At 29.6% G+C, this 19,991-nt stretch overlaps 1 protein-coding gene across 5 annotated transcripts; it reads left to right on the forward strand.

The window, feature by feature from the left end:
* Positions 1–14,076: 14,076 nt before the first annotated feature.
* LOC120081548 (aluminum activated malate transporter family protein) lies at positions 14,077–18,298 on the forward strand. 5 transcript variants are annotated; one of them, XM_090315585.1, is made up of 8 exons: positions 14,333–14,407; positions 14,524–15,005; positions 15,096–15,532; positions 15,642–15,779; positions 15,870–16,136; positions 16,248–16,384; positions 16,460–16,606; positions 17,207–18,298. In XM_090315585.1, exons 3-8 carry the CDS (start codon positions 15,163–15,165, stop codon positions 17,864–17,866), a joined length of 1,719 nt encoding a protein of 572 aa, XP_090171711.1. In that variant the 5' UTR covers positions 14,333–14,407; positions 14,524–15,005; positions 15,096–15,162; the 3' UTR covers positions 17,867–18,298. The 5 variants fall into 5 exon arrangements, with proteins under 5 accessions (XP_038892455.2, XP_038892454.2, XP_090171710.1 ...); XM_039036527.2 differs by lacking the exon at positions 14,524–15,005 and having other exon boundaries at positions 14,077–14,407; positions 15,131–15,532; XM_090315584.1 differs by lacking the exon at positions 14,524–15,005 and having other exon boundaries at positions 14,275–14,407.
* Positions 18,299–19,991: the final 1,693 nt, after the last annotated feature.

Below are 19,991 nucleotides of genomic sequence, written 5' to 3' on the forward strand. Positions count from 1 at the left end.
TTACTACAAACTAATGAGAGAGACCGTGGGATGTGTTGACACACGTTCTGTTCCCACTTACTATAAACACTCCCTTCATTCATCTTGATATTGACCTATACAAACACCACCCGTTGGAGGACACGGGCAAAGATGTCTCAAGGCCAAGTATAGATCTCATAGTATGAACTATGAGGGAGAAACATGGAAAGCAAAATGAAGTATCATATACACCATTTTCCTCCCACTTAGTGTTTTATCTACGGTTAATTTAATTTAGAAAAATACGACTAATTATTTTTACTGAGTGATTGTTTAAATTTGCCTAAGAGTAACACTTACTTTGGACAATTAGACAATTTTGATTAATGTTCATTAAACATTTTAACAAATTTTAATAAACAATTGCATTCTTGTAGCAAATCTATCTAATTCACCTTCCAGGTCAGTTCCTATGTAGGGGTATTCCGTTTCCATTAACTTAAATACCCCAACTTAGACAAAACTCGCATTAGACAAAGGTCTTTTATAGATACATTTACTACAATTTTAATCTTTTATTAAAACCAATTTAATCCTATTAAACTGATTAAAAAGATTAAACTAATTTTTAATCATATTAGAAATGTTGTGAATTTATGTCTATATGAATCATATTTTTAAACTATTTTAAAAATGATTTTAACCTAAGTTTGCATGCAACTCTGAATTATTGGTTTTGATTTTTAATTTTATTCAATTATAACGGTCATGAATGGGGAGTCCGCTTTGAAATCGTCCGCCCTGCACCCACCCCCCGAGTATATGCTTCAACAGGAATTAAACAAGGGTAGATTGATACAATAGAAACCTCTGGTAACCCACTCGTAACCCAGCAGATAAAGTACATTACATAGTCCGTTTTAGGGATTGGCGACTTACCCATTCAGTGACTTTGGCACCTTCGAGAAATCGACGACCCAAGACACAAATCACCAAACACACATATTCATATGAGGAAGAGATCGCCCGTTTTCGATATAAAAACTTCAACAACTGCGGGAGAACGCTTTCTATTAGATAAATAACCTTGGTCGACATAGAGACGTGACGGAACTCTCTCTTTAAGCCTCTTCTCATTAAGGAATAACGACTTGGATGCGAACATTTCACTGTGAGAGACTATCTAAGCTATTTATGTTTAGGTGGGACGGTCAAAATCAGACCGATTTAACTAAAAAGAGCTTGTAAGAAAGGCTATCCCGTGCAATACCTCCGATTCCAAATCTTCTTTTTGCTTTGAGTTGGGACAACCCAGCTTAAGTAGTTCCGGTGATAAGGGGTAAAGATTATAACATTTATAAAATTATCTAAAGAAGTGTCATGCTTCACGCAATCTCCATTTCATTACTTAATATATACAAAAATTATATACTAAAGTAATGAAATAAAAATAATAATATTCATACATACATCCAACTATATATTATAACTCTTATAATATAGATGATGCATGATAATGTTACTATGCATGCAAACATACGTTACAACACTCATATTATATGATGCATGAGCATGTTATAAAATAAACCATGCAACTATATTATAACTTTTAAAATATTCTTGATCCATGATTAATGCATAACTTATGGTGAGATTTTTCTATATGGCATACATTATGACATATATATATATAATTAAACCATACATCAAATGCATAAGTTGAGGAACAATTTCTGGACCATGATTGGACTCCTAAATCATTCATTAGATTAATATAACATTTATATTAACTTAATTAATTAAAAACTAACTATTACAACAAAAGAGCTGCTTAAACTGAACCAAAAAACTCGAACCGAGTCGTGAATCGCTCGAACCAAGCAAACCGGTTGTGAATCAGTCAAACCACGAATCAAACCGGGTGTGAATTGCTTCATTCTTTTTGTCTTAAAGCATTGCAATGTTATGAAAAAAAATATGTTCGCCTCTTCGAAGCGTTGCAACGCTGCTGTACAGTCACAAATACCATCGTTTTTGCTCATATTTGGGTCTCGTTTTCACCAGAACATCGTTGGAAAACTCACGAACGATGCTAACAACAAATTACAGACTCGATTGCAATAGTCATGCCCAAAACAACAAACCCTTGCAAACCAATTTTGTAAAGAAAAACAATAAAGCTACAGATTAATCCTGAAAAGATCCATAAATCGCAAAGCATTCATTCATTCATCATCATGAACAAAATTTCAGAATGCAAGCCACCATAAACAAAATTTTAATTCTGGAAAAATAAAATTGGGACCAAGTACCTAGCTCCGATATCAATTAAAGGACTGTGAGGTCCATAGCGAAAGCGGAGATCGATCTCATTTTAAATTTCACAATAATTAAAATATAGAGAAATACATTATGCATATCATTGATTTTTTTACAACATGCTTCAAAATAAACAAAAGGGAAAAGGGGTTTGGATTACTTACCCTTGAAGCCACTTGTCTTCACGATTTCCTTCTCCTACCAATCACAAAATCTTCAATTCTCCTCGAACCAAAAACAGCAATCCAAGATGGCCACCTTCAAGAAGTAATAATCTGTATTCTCCTTAGGGTAGAGTGAGAATAACATGAGTGTGTGGGCTCTGTTTATTTTGGGTGAGGGAGAAAGATTTATAAGAGAGGATAATTCTCTATGTGTTCTTGCTGGGAGATCAAGAAGAATAACCTAGAGTTCAAAGACCTTCTCTGCATAAAAAACCAGGAAGAAAAAGATTGCAGAAAGTAACCTCTCATTCACACGTTCTTCACTTAGAGTATTAAGGGAGGAAAGTTGTAACTCCCTTCATTTAATTTAAAAAAATAATTTAATATATAAATAAAAATATATAATGATTAACTTATTATATCCATATAATTATATGTTATATCAAATATAACACATAGTCTATAATTTACATTATATCAAATATAATACAATCTATAGTTTTAAAAGTCTAAAAAATTCGTGACATTTTATATAAATCAAATTCATGTTAAATTTAATTACATGAATCTCATCCATATACTCGGTATTTGAATCATATTCAAATATTTAATTCATCTCAAAATAAACTTTATATTATAATGTATCAAATATTTAGATTAATTATATGTGATATAATTAATTTAAATTAATTATACGATTAATCTAAATTAATTATATCATATATAATCAATTCTCTCAATTAATTTGATTGTCCATGTTGAGCTACAGGGGGGACCTTATGGACCTGTAGATCGAAGTTTCAATGGTACTTGAATAATTAATTAAACTCATCTAGTTAAATTACTCAACATCTATTAATTGTCAGTCACTACACTAAAGACCGACAACTGCACTATTCGCACTATAAATATATTTGTGTGTCCATTGGATACAACCAGTCAACAGTATGATGACCCTTCACAAACTGCTCGTAAGTACAACTAGACCAAAATTATCGTTTTGCCCCTATAGTTACATCTAACTCCTTAAGTACCATTGATCCCTCTAATGAACAATAAGTCATAGTCTAACTGTGACCAAAACCCCTATCAAGCCAAGAGAGAGTATGGCATCACATTGTTCAAGCCCATAATCAAGTCTTAATGGAGCAATCTATCTACTTACCCCAACATTAGGAAATAAGTGAATTCCGTCTTGTGTAGTTGTGTTTCTAGCTCCCCAATCCGAAAAATCCCTAAAATGGTAGGCTTATTAAGTCGACGATCTGATCACTCTCACCCATATAAATCAAAAAACCGCCTTCATAGGCAGGAGTTCACAACTCACCCAGGATTCATGTCATGTCACCTATAGTTATCCTGGTGAAATGTAAGTATCTACTATTAATCGCGTTATATAATGAGACTAATCATTTCGCGATCCGATTTTATACAAACCGTTTTATATAGAACACCCTCGATCACATATCCTTACATGAATGATCAGGAACAGATCATTTGTAGCACTTTACAACAATTGTAACATCTACAAAGCGGGTCGTATTCGTAGTATCACCAGGATAAGGTACCCAGTCTTATTCATCTACTATAAACCATTTATGTCTACATACATATTTAAGCTACAAAAGATAACCTCAAATGTTAGTTTATTGGTTTGGTGGGTTAATGCTACTAAATGTCGAATAAAATTCATCATATTTTATTAAATAAATAAATCATCTGTACATTATAATTACAAACTATAGTCTACAGGAACCACGAGATTTAGGGCATCAACCCAACAGTAATAATTTCATTGTATATTGTGATATCAACATTAAACATAGAATAGTAGCACATTATTGTAATATATTATTTATACGGATTACTAAAAATATATTAATTTCAAAATTGTCATTTAATTATCCTCTAATATCATTTAGGTGAAAAGGAGAGGAGTATAAATAAACCAAGGATATAAATGAAATGAGATTAGCAAAGAAAAATATGTGTTTAAGGTTGGTTTTCAACATAAATCAACTATGTTTGCTTTTTTTTTTTTTTTTTTTTTTTTTTTTTGTTAAAAAAAAAATCCTTGAATCAAAATACTAAAGTAACAACAAAAGTTAGCTTATTTTACTTTTAGAATTATACACGATGACTAAAAGTATTATGTTTGTCTACTTACATTATATTTTTGTAGTGTGTTTTGTACCTTCTTTAAACACATTTAAATTTTTAACCAAATTTTAGAATATATATATATATATATATATTTATTTATTTATTTATTTGAGAAACTATTTTTGTTCTCCAAGTTTTAAAATACAACTTAAATTTTGAAACATTTTTAAAAGTAGATAAAAATCAAAGAAAAAACAATCTTCATAACTTGATATCTAAAATGAAAAGAAAAAGGAAATGATTGTGGAGAATGCCTTCAACCATTACATAGATATAAATAATCAAAAGCTATATGATTAAAACTATTTGTAGAATAAACTTGGATTTTAAATCCGACAAATATGTAAAACTAATATACGACTTACTCTTTCTTTTTTTAAAAAATATCATAGATGCTCAAATCATATTTATATTTGACCGAAAAATTTGATTTGTACAATAACAAAATGACAATAATAACATTAAAAAAATTAATATCGATATAGATTATTAATTTTTTTAGTTCAATGATGATGAAATTATTGAAAATTTGACTTTTACGCAATAAAAATAAATTCATTCAACCAATAAAATAAATTAGACGATATAAGAATATATCACATTTATTTTTAATTTAATACTAAAGAAAAGCATGTAATAAAATTTGTGCCAATTACTTAGAAGTTATGTTATTTGAAATGTAAAAATATTTACGTTCATTGTATGTGGTGTAACACTAATTATTGCAAGTGTTTCTAAAATATTATAAAATTGTATATCAACGAAAGGAGTATACTGTGGTATTAGTAGATGTTGATCTTCAAAATGACACCGACCTGTGAAATATTATTACCATTTATATATTTAAAAAAAAATATTTCTTAGGAATGCATTTTTTTTTCCAAATAACCTTAAGAATAGGGTTCATAGCTCAATTTAATAATTACTTTCTTTTGTTTTTTTGGTTTTTTTGTTTTTTGTTTTTTTGGTTTTTTCTTTTTGTTTTATGGTCGTCTCTTTTACAACTTGTGTAGTATGGTTTTCATATTCCACAATTAACTAAAGGTTTAAATTTTTAGTTAAATTTTAAAAATAAAATAAGTTTGAATATTGTTTTTTTAATGTAATTTTTAAGACTTAGTTTATGGAGCACTATAAAAAGTAGATAATAAGATAAAGAAAGCAATAATGTTCATAAACTTAATTTTCAAACACCAAAAACTAAAATTTGAATGATTATCAAAAAATTGAAACTCTACCGACTTTAAATAGTCATAGACATCCAATTTTGTTTGACTTTTTTTCCTCATTTAACCAACCATAAATAAGGATGGAAATTAAAATATTGGTTAAATGTTTAAAAAAAAAAGAAAAAAGAAAAAGAAAATATAGAAGTATAAGTTCGTACTTTCTTTCTTTCTTTCTTTTTCCGAAAGAAAATATAAATCAGGGTTGATAATGGGACCTGAAATTTTGTTTCATAATTTTTTAAAAGTTAATTAATAAAGGTTTATTATAGATTTGTTTAACTTTTAATGTTGTGTATGTTATTTAATCATCACTGTATTGCAAACAAATTCTACACATTCATAAATCTGTTATCTTACAAGTGCTTAACATTTATTTTAAAATTATATATATTAGAGATTCAACTTAATACATTTTAATTGAAGATATCTTATATATTAATCACTCAAATTATAATTGAATTAATTTTTAAAATACAGATACTTAGAAAAATTAAAGTGGGAGGGTTAAATAAATTTAGCTTATTATCCTTTCCCCAAAGAGAGAGAATGGAATTTTTTATATATATTAAAAAAAAAAAAAAAAAAAAAAACATCTACAACCTAATTTTTTTCCCCCTGAAAAGAATCACAGCCTCTAACATTTTTTCTCTTTCCTTTTTTCTTTCTTTTTTAATGCTGGAAAGATTTCGGTTATATATTTGATATTTCAATGCCCAAAATCAGCGATTAACTCCTCGGAAAAATTAGTTTTGAAGTATATGTGCATTTGGTCTCTGACTTTTACACATGTATATTTTTAGTTTTCAAATTTATATAATATATCTATTTAGTCTCTAGATTTTCAAAATGCACTTTTTTAGTTTCCAAATTTATAAATAAATTTTAAAAAGATGGAAAATTCTTATAAATAGAAATATTTTTAATTTACAACAAAAAGTTCCAAAAGTATTTAATTTTTAAAATTTGTTTATTATAAAGTGTAAATAGTTTTAAATATTTTTTATATTTAAAAAGACTCCTTAAGAGATCATTGAAGTATTTCTTTTTTATTATTAAAAAATAATTATATGATAATTAAAATTAAAAAAATAGTTTTAGAGAGGATAATGGTTTTGAAAATTATTATTCTAATTTAAGATGTAATATAATCATTCAAAATAATGTATAAAGTTATTTGAAGCTTTTTAAATATTTTTTAAAATTCAAAAACTAAAATAATACATTTTGAAAATTAGGAGAGTAAATAGATCTATTCTTATAGATTTAAAAGACTATAAAGGTACCTTTTTAAAACTGATGAATCAAACCCACTTATTCTTCGAATTTTTAAAAAAATTAAATTGTCCCATTGCGTCATCCACTCAGAAAAGAGTAGCAATTGACACATGGATGAAGGAAAATGATAGCAATATAATAATATAATTAGTGGGCCAAAACATTAATTTCCTCGATCCTGGCTTCACCGTATTGGATTACAATACAACAGACTCAGGAATCTCGTCCGACAGTAATGGTTGCGATCCGAAGTTGCTTGTATTTGTTCTGTGTTTTTGTCCTTCCAAATCATGGGAACGTGGAACTATCAACCTCATTTTTCATAACCATTTGTCATTGCTTTTTTCTTTTTCTCTAAAATTAAATTTATGAGTACTATTTTTCTAATCAAGTGTTTATTATCAATCAAATAAAATTCTGAAAATTTAAAATTTTCTTTTAAAATGGACTAAAAATTCAAATATTTAATTATCAAATATAAAAATAATGGTAAAGAAGTTGCAACAAAGCAAGCACAACTTAAAAAAAACATATATCAAGCATGATCTATAATATAAGTTTAATTCCTAAATAAGATTTATATATATTTGATCCCATTGGTACATATTTTATGGAAAAAGTTTCCTATATTACAATAGTATGGAAAATTTTCCTTACCATCTCGGTTTATTGTGTGTCAGGTTAATGCGTTTTTATAAATAAGGTGTAACTCACTGATATTAATGTAAGGTCTACAAATATTTATTAAGACAAGTTTTTAGTATGAACATATGGACTATGGTACTATGGGAGTACTATCAAATTTTCCTATTTATGCCAATGAAACTCGACATCGAACTAAATGAATCTTGAAACATAAAACAAAATTTACCTTGTCCACTAAATTGACCATAAATTTATGAACGGTCAATTATATATCTAACTAATCGATTATTTTTTAAGTATAAAAAATTTCTGAACTTTTAATTTATTTTAGCGTAATAAGTTCTAACATATCCAAAATAAATTAAAATTAATTTATCTATTAGATATAAATTTAAATTTTATGTCTACCAAATTAAATTCAACGACTGGAGTTGTGTTAGCATAACTCAACTTATAAGAAAATTTAACTTTGAAGCTGGTTGTTAGTCTCGGTATAAAAGAAAAAAGGTAAATTGGTGTAATTTAAGATATTGCAAAATCATTGCTTCACCACATCTCACATGCCATGTCTAATCACCGTCTCGGTCTATTGGTATACGACGTCCTTTCATTTCTGACGTTGATTATTTAAATCATAACGTGGCATTTGAATATGATGTGCCACTTATTGCAAACCTTTCCATTGTTGATTGTTTGGGTTTTTCTAAATTATGACGTGTTAATAATAATTAATTAATGAGGCTTAAATGTCCTCGTGTCGTCATCCAATTTGTTTTCATATAACTCATAATCGAGGAGATATTGATGTGATAGATATATAGTCTCAATTTTATGAAAATATTAATAATATGAAAATTTCAAGAAAAATTGATTGAAATTTATATAATTAATTAATAAAACTTTCATTGTGACTTAATTATATTGTAATTGACCATTTTTAATCATAATTTCTATAAAATAAAATAATATTTAGATGTCTATTGTAAGTATATGTATGAATGTTGATGCGAGAGTCAAATTTGAAAAAGAAATGAAAAAAATAATTATAAAATAATATAAAATTTATGAATATTTTGAGGTGAAAGATATAAAAATTATGAAAATTTTGGTTGGTAAAAGAAAAAATAACTCACATCAATTCATTTTTTAGGTGTAATGGTATGAGATTTAATGAAAAAAAAAAAGGTTTGAATGAGGTTAGAGAAAAATATAGGTTATTTTTTGTGGTTTTTTCAAATTCAATTTCTTTGGAAATGAAAGTTTTGGTAAAAAAAAAATAAAGCTAAAAATTGAAAAAATTTGGAAATTAAAAAAATAGCACATAAAAATGATCTATTATTTATCGAAAATGATATTGGTGTGTGAAATTATAAAATTGTATGCAATGAGGATCATAAAATTGAAAAACATGAATTGGCTTTACGCAGTTAATAAAAAAAAAAATCAAAATTTTCTAGAAATGTCCATATTTTCTCAAATTTTTCTCCAAATCTTGAAATTTAGTTGAAATGGGGCGAATCTTAATATTTTCAAAATCTCAAAATTTTCTCGAAATAGGGCGAATCAAAATATTCTTGAAACCTCGAAATTTTCTCAAAATTTCGTCAAAATTGGGAAAAAAACAAAAATTTTCCTAATCAAAATTTCATGATTTCGATGGAAGTTTTAAACCATGCTCGTAATTAGAGTTCAATGGACAAAACGAACTAGTTCAATTGGTATGGTGCTCGTACAATTAACTTTAAAATTAAAAATCAGATTTTCGTTTCTTATAAATCGTTAAAAAAATGATGGGACGGATGTATTCGTCGTATTTTAAGTCTAGTCCTTAAATCTGTTTGTTTGCACTGGCTTAGTTAATGAACCTTTTATTATATGTGTTAAAGATGGTTTCAAATTTTAAAAAGTGTACATAGATTAAAGGTATATTTGGAATACCATTTCAAGTATTTAATTTTAAAAAATAAGTCGTTTTGGAAAAAAATAGAGTATTTGACAACCACTCAAAATAGTTATTAAATGTATTTTAAACACTTTTCATCAAAAGCGTTTAAATAAAAAATGAGTTTTTTTAAAAAACACTTTTTTTTTAAAGTCAATTCGAATGGGTTATAACTTTCAATTTCATGTAAATTAAGTTTACGAATTTTAAAAAGCGTTTAATAAAATCTTAAGTTATAATTTATATCCAACATATCCCTAAAATTTTGTTTAATAATCATTTGATTTTTTTTTAATTTTATATATATAAAAAACATGTTTTTGTTTTCATACAACTTATTAACTATGATTTCCATCTTTTCTAATTAAACACATGAACGCTTAACCAAATATAAATTTAAAATGAAAAAAAAAAACATGTTCAGTTTTTTTTTAAAAAAAGAACGATTCTAAAATTTTGATGTTAAAAAACAACTAAATTAACAAGCAAACGTATTGATTATAATTACCTTATTTTTGAAATGCCCAACGGTTATTAAGTGGGATCTACAATTTTCAATTTTGTATAAATAGGTCGTTGATCCTATTTGACATATATATTTTTTAAAATTCACTCGTCTACTGACATATTCAATTTAAATGATAGGTTCCATTATTCATAAATTTTAATATTATATCTAACATATCAATTGAAAGTTTTATGATAGAAATTTATTAGATATAAAATTGAAAGATCAATGACATACTAAACATTTTTTTTAAAGAGTATAGAACACAGACTTGAAACTTCATAAACTAAACTAGTAAATATCTTGATTAATTTATAGTTTTAATATATGCAATTTATGTAGTAAAAATAAGTAGATAAAAGTTCGTGAAATTTTAAAGTTGTGTTTAATAGGTCATGAAATTTCAAAATGTATCTAACACATTTATAAAAACTTTCAATCACGTGCACTTTTGTAAAACCACAAATGTAGAAGATACAAAATTCATAACTATGCGTCCACGAGTATTATTAATGACATGATTTAATTTTGTGTAAAAAATATTTGTGAATTTTAAAATATGTTAATGGGTCAATTAACTCGTTATTGTTGATAGAAATTAAAAGTCGAGAGATCCAATTGACACAAAATTTAAAAGTTTGAACATTTGTTAGTTATTTTTTAAACTTCATCAACTAACCTTAGTACAAACTTCATTAATATATCGAATACGAAATTAAAATCACAAAGGAAAAAATTACCACATAAAAATTTATGGTTAGATATCTAAATGACATGTATAAAATGAATGCAATTCGAAATTTATGGTTAGATATCTAAATGACATGTATAAAATGAATGCAATTCGAAATGTACGAAGTTAATTGACATTTTAAATATAGTTTGATTCTCTACCTCAATGATACTAACAAACGAAATAATAATAATAATGAGCGACAACCACAATAATAAAAGATTCCTAAATTATGGAAATTTGTAGACACCCATAGAGTTTGGAAATGATTATACATGTGCGTGAATGTCCATCACATGTTCACCCTCAAATATCTCTCTCTTATATTATATGCATTTTCAGCAAGTGAGACGACAAAATTTTCAAGAAACGAAGCCCATATTAGATGCAATTGAGATAATCAAAATAGTGTATGATATTTATTTAATTTTTGAAAGTGAATGAAATTGCTTCTTAAACACATTTTAAATAACATTAATAACAATAATAATAGAGTTTCCAACTAAACACTCTAACATAAAATCTAAGAAACTTCTCAATCGTATTTGGTAACAATTTCGTTTTGAGCTTTTGGTTTTTAAAAAATTGTCTATTTTTCATCATTTTAAGTACAGTGGTTGAATTCTTAACTATGTTAAGAAAAAAAAAAAAATTAAAAGTTACTTTTTTAATTTTTAAAATTTGAGTTGGTTTTTTAAATAGTTTGTAAAAAGTAGATGACAAATGAAGAAATTTTGAGGTGGAAATAGTGTTTATGGACTTAATTATTTAGAAAAAAAAATGTTATCAAATGGACCTTAATTTTCTCTATATCATCCCTTTTAGTTGATGGTTATAAGATGTCTTAGGTAATTTCATATCTAAATTATAAAATAAGACTTTTCCAAAAATCACATTTTAATCTCTAATCTACGTTAAAAGAAAATACTGAACGAATTATATTTTATCTCTACTTCATGTTTAAAAAATTATTATATATATATTAAAAAATGATCATGCTATCTAAAGACCTACCACTCACATTAGAAAATAGTAGATTTAAAAATAAAAAACCCCCTGTTGTTTTAGCATTTACACCTCAAAAGAAAAGAAAAAAAAATCTTATTTTGTTAGCATTCACATGTTAAGAGAGAGATTAAAAAAAAAAAAAAAAAAAAAAGAGTCACATTTTCCCTTATTTCTTTGGCATTCACATGTTAAAAGAAATAAAAAATAAAAAACAATCACATTCTCTCTCATTTTTTTAGCATTCACACGTTAAAAAAAAAAAAAAAAAATTATATTTTCTAATATTTTTTGCATTCACATGTTAAAAGAAAAAAAATAAAAAAACATTAAAATTTATCTCTAATTCACAAAAAAAAAAAACATATTCTTTTAAATCACATCTTATCTCTAATTCACGTGAAAAGAACCATTTTTTTTTTAAAAAAAATATCTTATCCAATAACCTAAATTATTCTAGACCGTAAAAAGAAAAAAAAAAAAGTTAACCCTATTTTTTTCCGGACCCACACGTTAAAAGAAAAAAAAATTATCCATATTTTTTTTGGCATCCACACAATAAAATAATTTTTGTTAAGAGGTAATCAAATCTTCCAATATTTTGTTTTTCACTTTATACAATACATGCAACCGACATAGTATTAAATTGGTGACTAAAAAAGATAAATTATAATATTAGATGTGCATGTATCAAATTGTCTACAAATTGAGATATAATTGAGTGAATAAGATATGAATTATCATTTTAAGGATGGATGGCTCGACTGCCTATTTTTATAAGGGTTGAATTAAAAGCTTTTATCCCTGTAAAAAAAGTTAGCACAGAAAATTTGTACATATCTTAATAGATGAATGTAATTTATTTATTTTTTTGATGAAATTTGTCTTTTGATCATGGCTTTGACAAAAAGACAAAAAGTTTTGTCAGATTCTTTTTTGTCCACTTTGATAAAAACATTATCTTTTTAAAATACAAAGTAAACTAGTGATTTGGACAGTTGAGAAATATTTTATTACATACATGTTCCTATGTTTTCATAGAAGACATTTTAAATATGCGAATTGGTAAAAATATTACCCTCCCTCAACTTTAATAACAACAATAATTATAAAAGTCACCAAAATATAAATTTCACAAGTGAGAGTACACAAATTTAAACTGACGATCGAGTATAGAATAAGAATAACATTCAACACAAATTTAAGTTGATGATCGAATATATGATAAGAATGACATTCAATGCAACTTTAAATTATCAAGAATTTTGTTTATTTGATTATTCAATTTTCAAAATTACAAATTTAACATAAAAATTAAAAGTTTACCTTCGATAGAATAATTACTTTTTAAATAAAAAAAATTGAATTTGTTAGTTACTTATTAAACTTAACTTTAAAAGTTTAAAATTACTCGACACAAAATTAAGACTTTAAAAATTTATTAGATATTTTAGGTCCCGATTGGTAACGATTTTTTTTTTTTTAAAAATAAGTTTGTGGACATTACTCATACCTCCAAAATTCTACTTTTGTTATATACTTTTCATCAATAGTCTGAAAAAATCAAACCATATGTTGAAAGTTTAAAAAGTAGCTCTCAAAAATTTGTTTTTGTTTTTTAAATTTAGCTAAGAATTGAACTAACGAGCTTTAATGTACAATTTTTTAAAACAGGTATAGGAAGATTTTTAAAAGTAGAAAAATAAAAAAACTATTTACATAAATAACAACGTTTAAATATTTTTTGATAGAGATTGGTTGAAATTTATCAATAATAAAAATTGATAAAAATTTATCATTAATAAATATTGATAGAAGTTTAACAATCATTGTTTTTATTATTATTTCTATAAATAGATCGATATTTTTTCTATACATAGAATTTAAATTTATATAACGTAGGAATAACAAAGTACAAATGTCCATTACCAAAGAAAAATGGTATATATCCGAAAATGCGACGTATGAAGGTGTCACTATTGGGTTAGTTGGCGGTTACCTGAGGAGTCAGTTAAATATTATTTAAATTGTTTTTCTTTTTCCGGGAGCCAATTCGTTGAACGTTATCAGTTACCGTACCCGCGGGTTATATTTTACCCGTTATGTTTTTTTTTTTTTTTTTCCTGAAAGAACATATTATGTATTTATTAAGCAAAAAAATTTCGAACGCCGTCACCGCCAGCCTCATCATCACCAAATCCCCTCCCATCTTCAAATCAGTTACCGTACCCGCGGGTTATATTTCTCGAAGCCCAAAAATTTGTACCGGCAGATACGTGATTGATGGGCCGGCCCTTAAAAAGTTTATAGTTCCGTTATTATGGAATTCCAGATCGGGGAGTGTCGAAACAAAAGCCTCGATTGTCCTCGTTCTCTTCTCCTTGTGGTCTCTCTCTCTCTCTCTCTCTATTTCTCTCCGACGACAGGTTCCTGAAGCTCGGCCAGCCAAGGGCATTGATCTAGGTGAGTCCGCTTTCACTTTTCCACTTTCCTCTGCCATTTTCTTTTCATTTCCAATTCTCCGTTCGAGCAGCGTTTTGTTTAATCTGAATTTCACTTCTTCACTTCGTCGTTGATAGGAAGGGAATAGTGAGATCGAATTCTCTTTGTAGCATACCTTAAGTTTCAAGGAACAAGACATTAATTCAATCGCGCCGTCCACGTTATGGATTGAGAATTTTGATTCTCACCTTTCTATCTGCATAACTCCGTTCTTAGGGTTCGGACCTCTGAATCTGCGTTATTTCTCTCACTGTTTGGACGTTTTTACCGTTTTTCTGTGGTTCTTTAGCCTTGTCCTATCTTGCCCTCAGATCTTTGATTGCGGATCTGATTTGTTCATTTCTACTTGTTACCTTTTCTTGGAAGTCGAGGATCATAAATTAACAACAAAGCATTCAAAATTTCTAGTGCAATCAGTGTTTTCCTTCTAGTTATTGGAGATCGTTTGTAGCATTCATTTTATCCACGTTCTTATTTTGAACGTCCGGAAGGCATTTTATCCATATCTACGGGTAAAGTTGCGCTTGGGCACTGTTAAACGTCAGGGTTTTTTGGGACGGTGGGTCGTTTCTTCGTTCTTATGCTATGTTTCATGATAATTAAATATATATATATATATAATCTTTGTTATTGTTTCCCCATCATCCAGTATGTGATTTTTATTTGGAAGCCGTCTTTTTGTAGCTGTGAACCGGTTTTCGATTGTTGATGAAGAGATGGCAGGAAAATACGGATCAATCCGGCAGAGTTTTCTGGACCAGAACAGGGAAAAACTCTTATCTCGTAAGGGCTATTCTGATTTCGGCCTGAGTACCTACGACGGCACCAGCGACAATGTCAAATGTCGTTGTTTCCGTACAGTTTCCGATGCGGTCACCAACTTATGGAAAGGCTTTCATGATACTACCATCAAGTTGTACGAAATGGGCTGCTCAGATCCCCGAAAGTTCTTCTTCGCCGCGAAGATGGGGCTGTCGCTTGCGCTCGCTTCTCTCGTCATTTTCTTTCGACAGCCTTTGAAAGAAGTAGGCCAGTATTCAATCTGGGCTATTCTCACTGTCGTCGTCGTTTTCGAGTTCAGCGTTGGTATGGCTGATGATTTTTTCGTTCCCCCAATTTACATCCAGTTGGGGATTTTGTGGTTTTATTGTATCAATTTCTTCTTTCAAGGGAGTAATTGTGTTAATTTCTGTAGGGGCAACGTTGAGTAAAGGGTTTAATCGTGCATTGGGAACATTCTCAGCCGGTGGACTTGCTCTTGGTATTGCAGAGTTATCTGTATCAGCTGGGCCGTTTAAAGAAGTTATAATCGTAATCAGTATATTCCTTGCAGGTATGAGTTCTTAGCAGCAATAATTAATCTGTGTGTTATGAGATTATGATGTATTGATTCTTGAATTAAAATTTGATTTCATTACTTTAGGATTTTTCGCAAGCTATTGCAAATTGTATCCGCCGATGAAGATGTATGAATATGGGTTCCGGGTATTTCTGTTGACATTTTGCATCGTGTTGGTATCTGGAAGTACATCGTCATTTTTCGAAACGGCCTTTTATCGATTACTACTTATTGGCGTCGGTGCTTGCATGTGCTTACTAGTGAATATATGTATATTACCGATTTGGGCAGGGGAGGATCTACACAAATTGGTTGTGAAAAATTTCAAGAACGTTGCTTCTTCTGTGGAAGGCAAGATCAATTCTATTATTCATTTTATAAAGAAGTTTTTTTGCACTTTCTCATGCTTTTTAATCTGTGATAATATGTTCATATCATTACTTCCTTCAAAGTATTGTTCAGGTGTTGTTAATGAATACCTCCAGTGTGTGGAATATGAGAGAGTATCCTCAAAAATTCTTACATATCAGGCTTCTGATGACCCTGTATATAATGCTTATAGATCGGCTGTGCAGTCCTCGAGTCAGGAGGACACCTTGGTATTGGTTCTTACTTACATTTTTAATAGATGACATCTTACGAGAAGGTTTTACTTGAGGCTTATTGTTTTGTAGTTGGACTTTGCCTCCTGGGAGCCACCGCATGGCCCTTACAAGACATTCAATTATCCATGGTATAACTATGTCAAAGTGAGTGGTGCTCTTAGGCATTGCGCGTTTATGGTTATGGCAATGCATGGCTGTATTCTTTCAGAAATCCAGGTGATTAGAGCTTATTTTTGTAGTTGTTCTCTATTGCAACTGATTTCTGTGAGGGTCTAATGAGAGAGATAAAAGTCTTCATCTCTTGTAAAAGAATGAAGAAAGACCACTGAGAGACATTGATACGTAAACTGTCCTATCATAGTTGTTTGTGGCCGCCCCATTGTTGTATAGTTTAGTTGAATTTGACGTTTGTTATAACCTGCACATTCAATTACTGATTTTAAATTATAGGCATTTTTCTAAAGAAAAAATTGTAGATGGGGTGTAGTTTAAAGAGTCTTTGCCTTTGAATTCCCTTACCTGTAAATTTTCTTGACATTGCCATTTGCTTTTTTTCATTTGGAAAATGGGGGAGGGACTTCATTCTGCATGCACATAACTTTGTGTTTCTACTTGTTTTACAGCTAAGCATGGTGATTTAGATTTAAAATTCTAAAAAGAAATATTTTGATATCTATAACTTTGATGATTCTTGGCTGTTGATCTGCTTTTCTGCTAGCTGGGTGTTAAAATGGCAATAATTAAATATGCTTGATGACTCTTCCGCTGGGCAACCAATATTTATAGATTACTAGATCTTGCAAGTTTGTATTACAGGCTCCACCAGAGAAGAGAAAGGTTTTTGCAAAGGAGCTTCAGAGGGTTGGCACCGAGGGAGCTAAGTTCTTACGTGCGCTTGGAAGTAAAGTAGAAAAGATGGAAAAATTGAGCTCAAATGACATGCTTTTCGATGTTCATGATGCTGCAGAAACTTTACAAATGAAGATTGATGAGAAATCAGAGATGCTGGTCAATTCAGCTAGTTGGAGAACTGGAAAACAGCACAGGGAACATGAAGATCTTCAACATTTTATTGATGGCAAAGATGATCATAACAAACAGTTGGTAATTGAATCCTTGAACGAGACGTTGGATGCTCAACACTCAAGCATCGGCATCCATCCTCCCATGACAGAATGGGTATCCACAGATAGTGTCTTTAACAAAAACCTGGTTTCATGGCCACGCCTATCGTTTTTGATGGACACGGTGCCTAATGAACGAGAGTCGAAAGTATATGAAAGTGCAAGCTCCTTATCTTTGGCAACATTTGCTTCACTTCTCATTGAATTTGTTGCAAGGCTGCAAAATCTCCTGAATGCATTTGAAGAGCTCAGTGAGAAGGCAAATTTTAAGGCACCAGAGGACTTTAAAGTTAAAAAGGAGGATGGTGGTTGTTGGACTCGATTCTTAAGATTCGTTGGCATAAAAAATTGAGGCTTGATAGGATGCCATGCCACAGTTGACTCCACTGGGTTGTCTGATATCATTCAAAAAGATTGAGATCTCAGTTTGGCTAACTTATGCCCTCTTGTATTTTTCTCGCGGGTACCTTAAATGGACCCGTCCTGTGTATAAGGTCGATACGGGTCATCGAAAAGGTCATACATGTGCTTTAGATGGACACTAGAATTTGTTCATCAAAGCTCTTGGGGCCATATGTGAGAGGGAGTGTACATAATGGTATAATTTTGTAAGGATTAGGTTATGTATGGCTGTGGTATGATGTTACATTTATTTTGCTTCTAGATGGATGTTTTGAGAGAGATTGTTTAGTACATTTATGATGCAACAGCATCACTCCATGTTCTTATATACTTCAGCAAGCTGAAGCCCGTTATATTTGATTGTATATTGTTCATCTTGTTATTGGATTGTCCTCCCATACCGTGCATGAGTAATTGCCAGAAATAATATATAAGATGTTTTGGGTTTGTATAGATAGCCCATTTGTACAAAACTTTTTAATTGTACTTTCTCGGTGAAGATCTGGCTGCGACCAACAACGGAAAAAAGGGAATAAAATCCCAGAAAAATCCCCAAAGGACAAACACCAGAAAAAAGAACAATTTTTTTATACAAGATTTTTTTTCTTTTCTTTTTTTGGAGATTTCTTTTTGGTTAAAGGCGGACTTTCCATGTAACCAAGAAGCGCTTCTGGTGGGATCGATGTAGATCAGCCGGGTGTTATTCCTTGATGGCTAGCTTGTGGGGCTGTTTAGAAGGTCGGGAATGTAACTAGGATTATCGGAAATATGAGAGGCGTTGGAATGAGTGGGGAATCGAAAGCAGAGAATGGAACCGTGAAGCGTCGAAACAATGAAAAAGGGGGTTGAGTTGAAGACTGTTGGAAGAAGATGAGTTTGTTATCATAAACTGGGTTCAAAACGCTCAATCCAGACATGGGCTTGGAATAAAAATCCATTACAAACCTATTCAATTCCATCCTCCTAAACGTACCTACTTCACCAGATTCTGAATGTCAAAATGGCTATGGATGTGTTTCTGGAACTCTGGCCACCAATGGTGTGAAAAGACCATCAATTCCATGCTTTTTCGGTAATTATCTGGCTGAAACAGAGACCGAGTAAGCATGGATTTTCCCCCCTTATTTGTCGGTATTGGTCTTAAATGGGATAACCACTAAATTTAGCTCAAACAGTTGGAGGTAGAGGAGTGGAATTGAACTACAAACTCCACTCTTTGTTTGGCCCAAGGAATTCGTAGATTTATGATTTAAAAATATCAATTTCATGCTTCATTAACTCCTTATCCAATGAACCTTATGACTTCACAATTCCACTCCTAAAATAAATAGTGAAACAATCGTCTTAAAAAAGAAAAGGTTTTGAGATTGCTTTATGGCTAAAGTCCATGCCCCATTCTCCCTAGAGAATGGTCCATGCGGGTGCAAACCATAATAGAAAAACAGAGAGAAACCCAACTGACAACTTCAAAACTGGCCATTTTGAATTACAAAGTTTGGATTGCTTTGGTTTTGTACAAATTAAAAATTATAACTATTTTGATCGGTTTAATTTGATTAGTTTAACTAGATTCATTTAAAGGACATGTTTAGAGTGGTTTTGATATTGAAATAGCGAACAATTTTTAATCTCTTATGTCTAAAATTACTTTGAAATGTTATTTAAATAATTTAAAATCAATTTTGATGACATGAAAATTATGTTATAAAAATGTAAAATTAAATATTGAATTTATTTGGGCTTATTGTAAACATATTTAAGAGTCATTTTGAATATGACAAAAAAATATGCAATAGTATATGTCACAAAAAACCAGGAGATCCGCTCATAAAAGATTAGAAAAATATATTGTGAACGATTATATAGTTGTATATAGTATTGTTAGAGAAAAAAATACAGAATGCGAAGAGACAAATTTTCAGAGGACTCGACGTGAAAAACCAGAGACCCAAGCAGTAATATTTAATTAATCTGGAGCGCCACATGGCATACAATGATAGGAAAACAAAATAACAGAAAAGAGAGAGAAATGCCAAAGGGATAACAACAGAGAAAAGGGAATAATTAAGCAACAA

The sequence above is a fragment of the Benincasa hispida genome, chromosome 7 (genome assembly GCF_027475165.1).
Source record: "Benincasa hispida cultivar pf3 chromosome 7, pf3_genome.v1.1, whole genome shotgun sequence".
NCBI classification, from domain to species: domain Eukaryota; kingdom Viridiplantae; phylum Streptophyta; class Magnoliopsida; order Cucurbitales; family Cucurbitaceae; genus Benincasa; species Benincasa hispida.

Coding starts and splice junctions, on each gene's coding strand:
- LOC120081548 (XM_039036526.2), top strand. CDS start 14,083: ATGTATTTATTAAGCAAAAAAATTTCGAACGCCGTCACCGCCAGCCTC. Junction 15,780..15,869: donor AATCAGTATATTCCTTGCAG/GTATGAGTTCTT, acceptor TCATTACTTTAG/GATTTTTCGCAAGCTATTGC. Junction 16,607..17,206: donor GTATTCTTTCAGAAATCCAG/GTGATTAGAGCT, acceptor TTTGTATTACAG/GCTCCACCAGAGAAGAGAAA.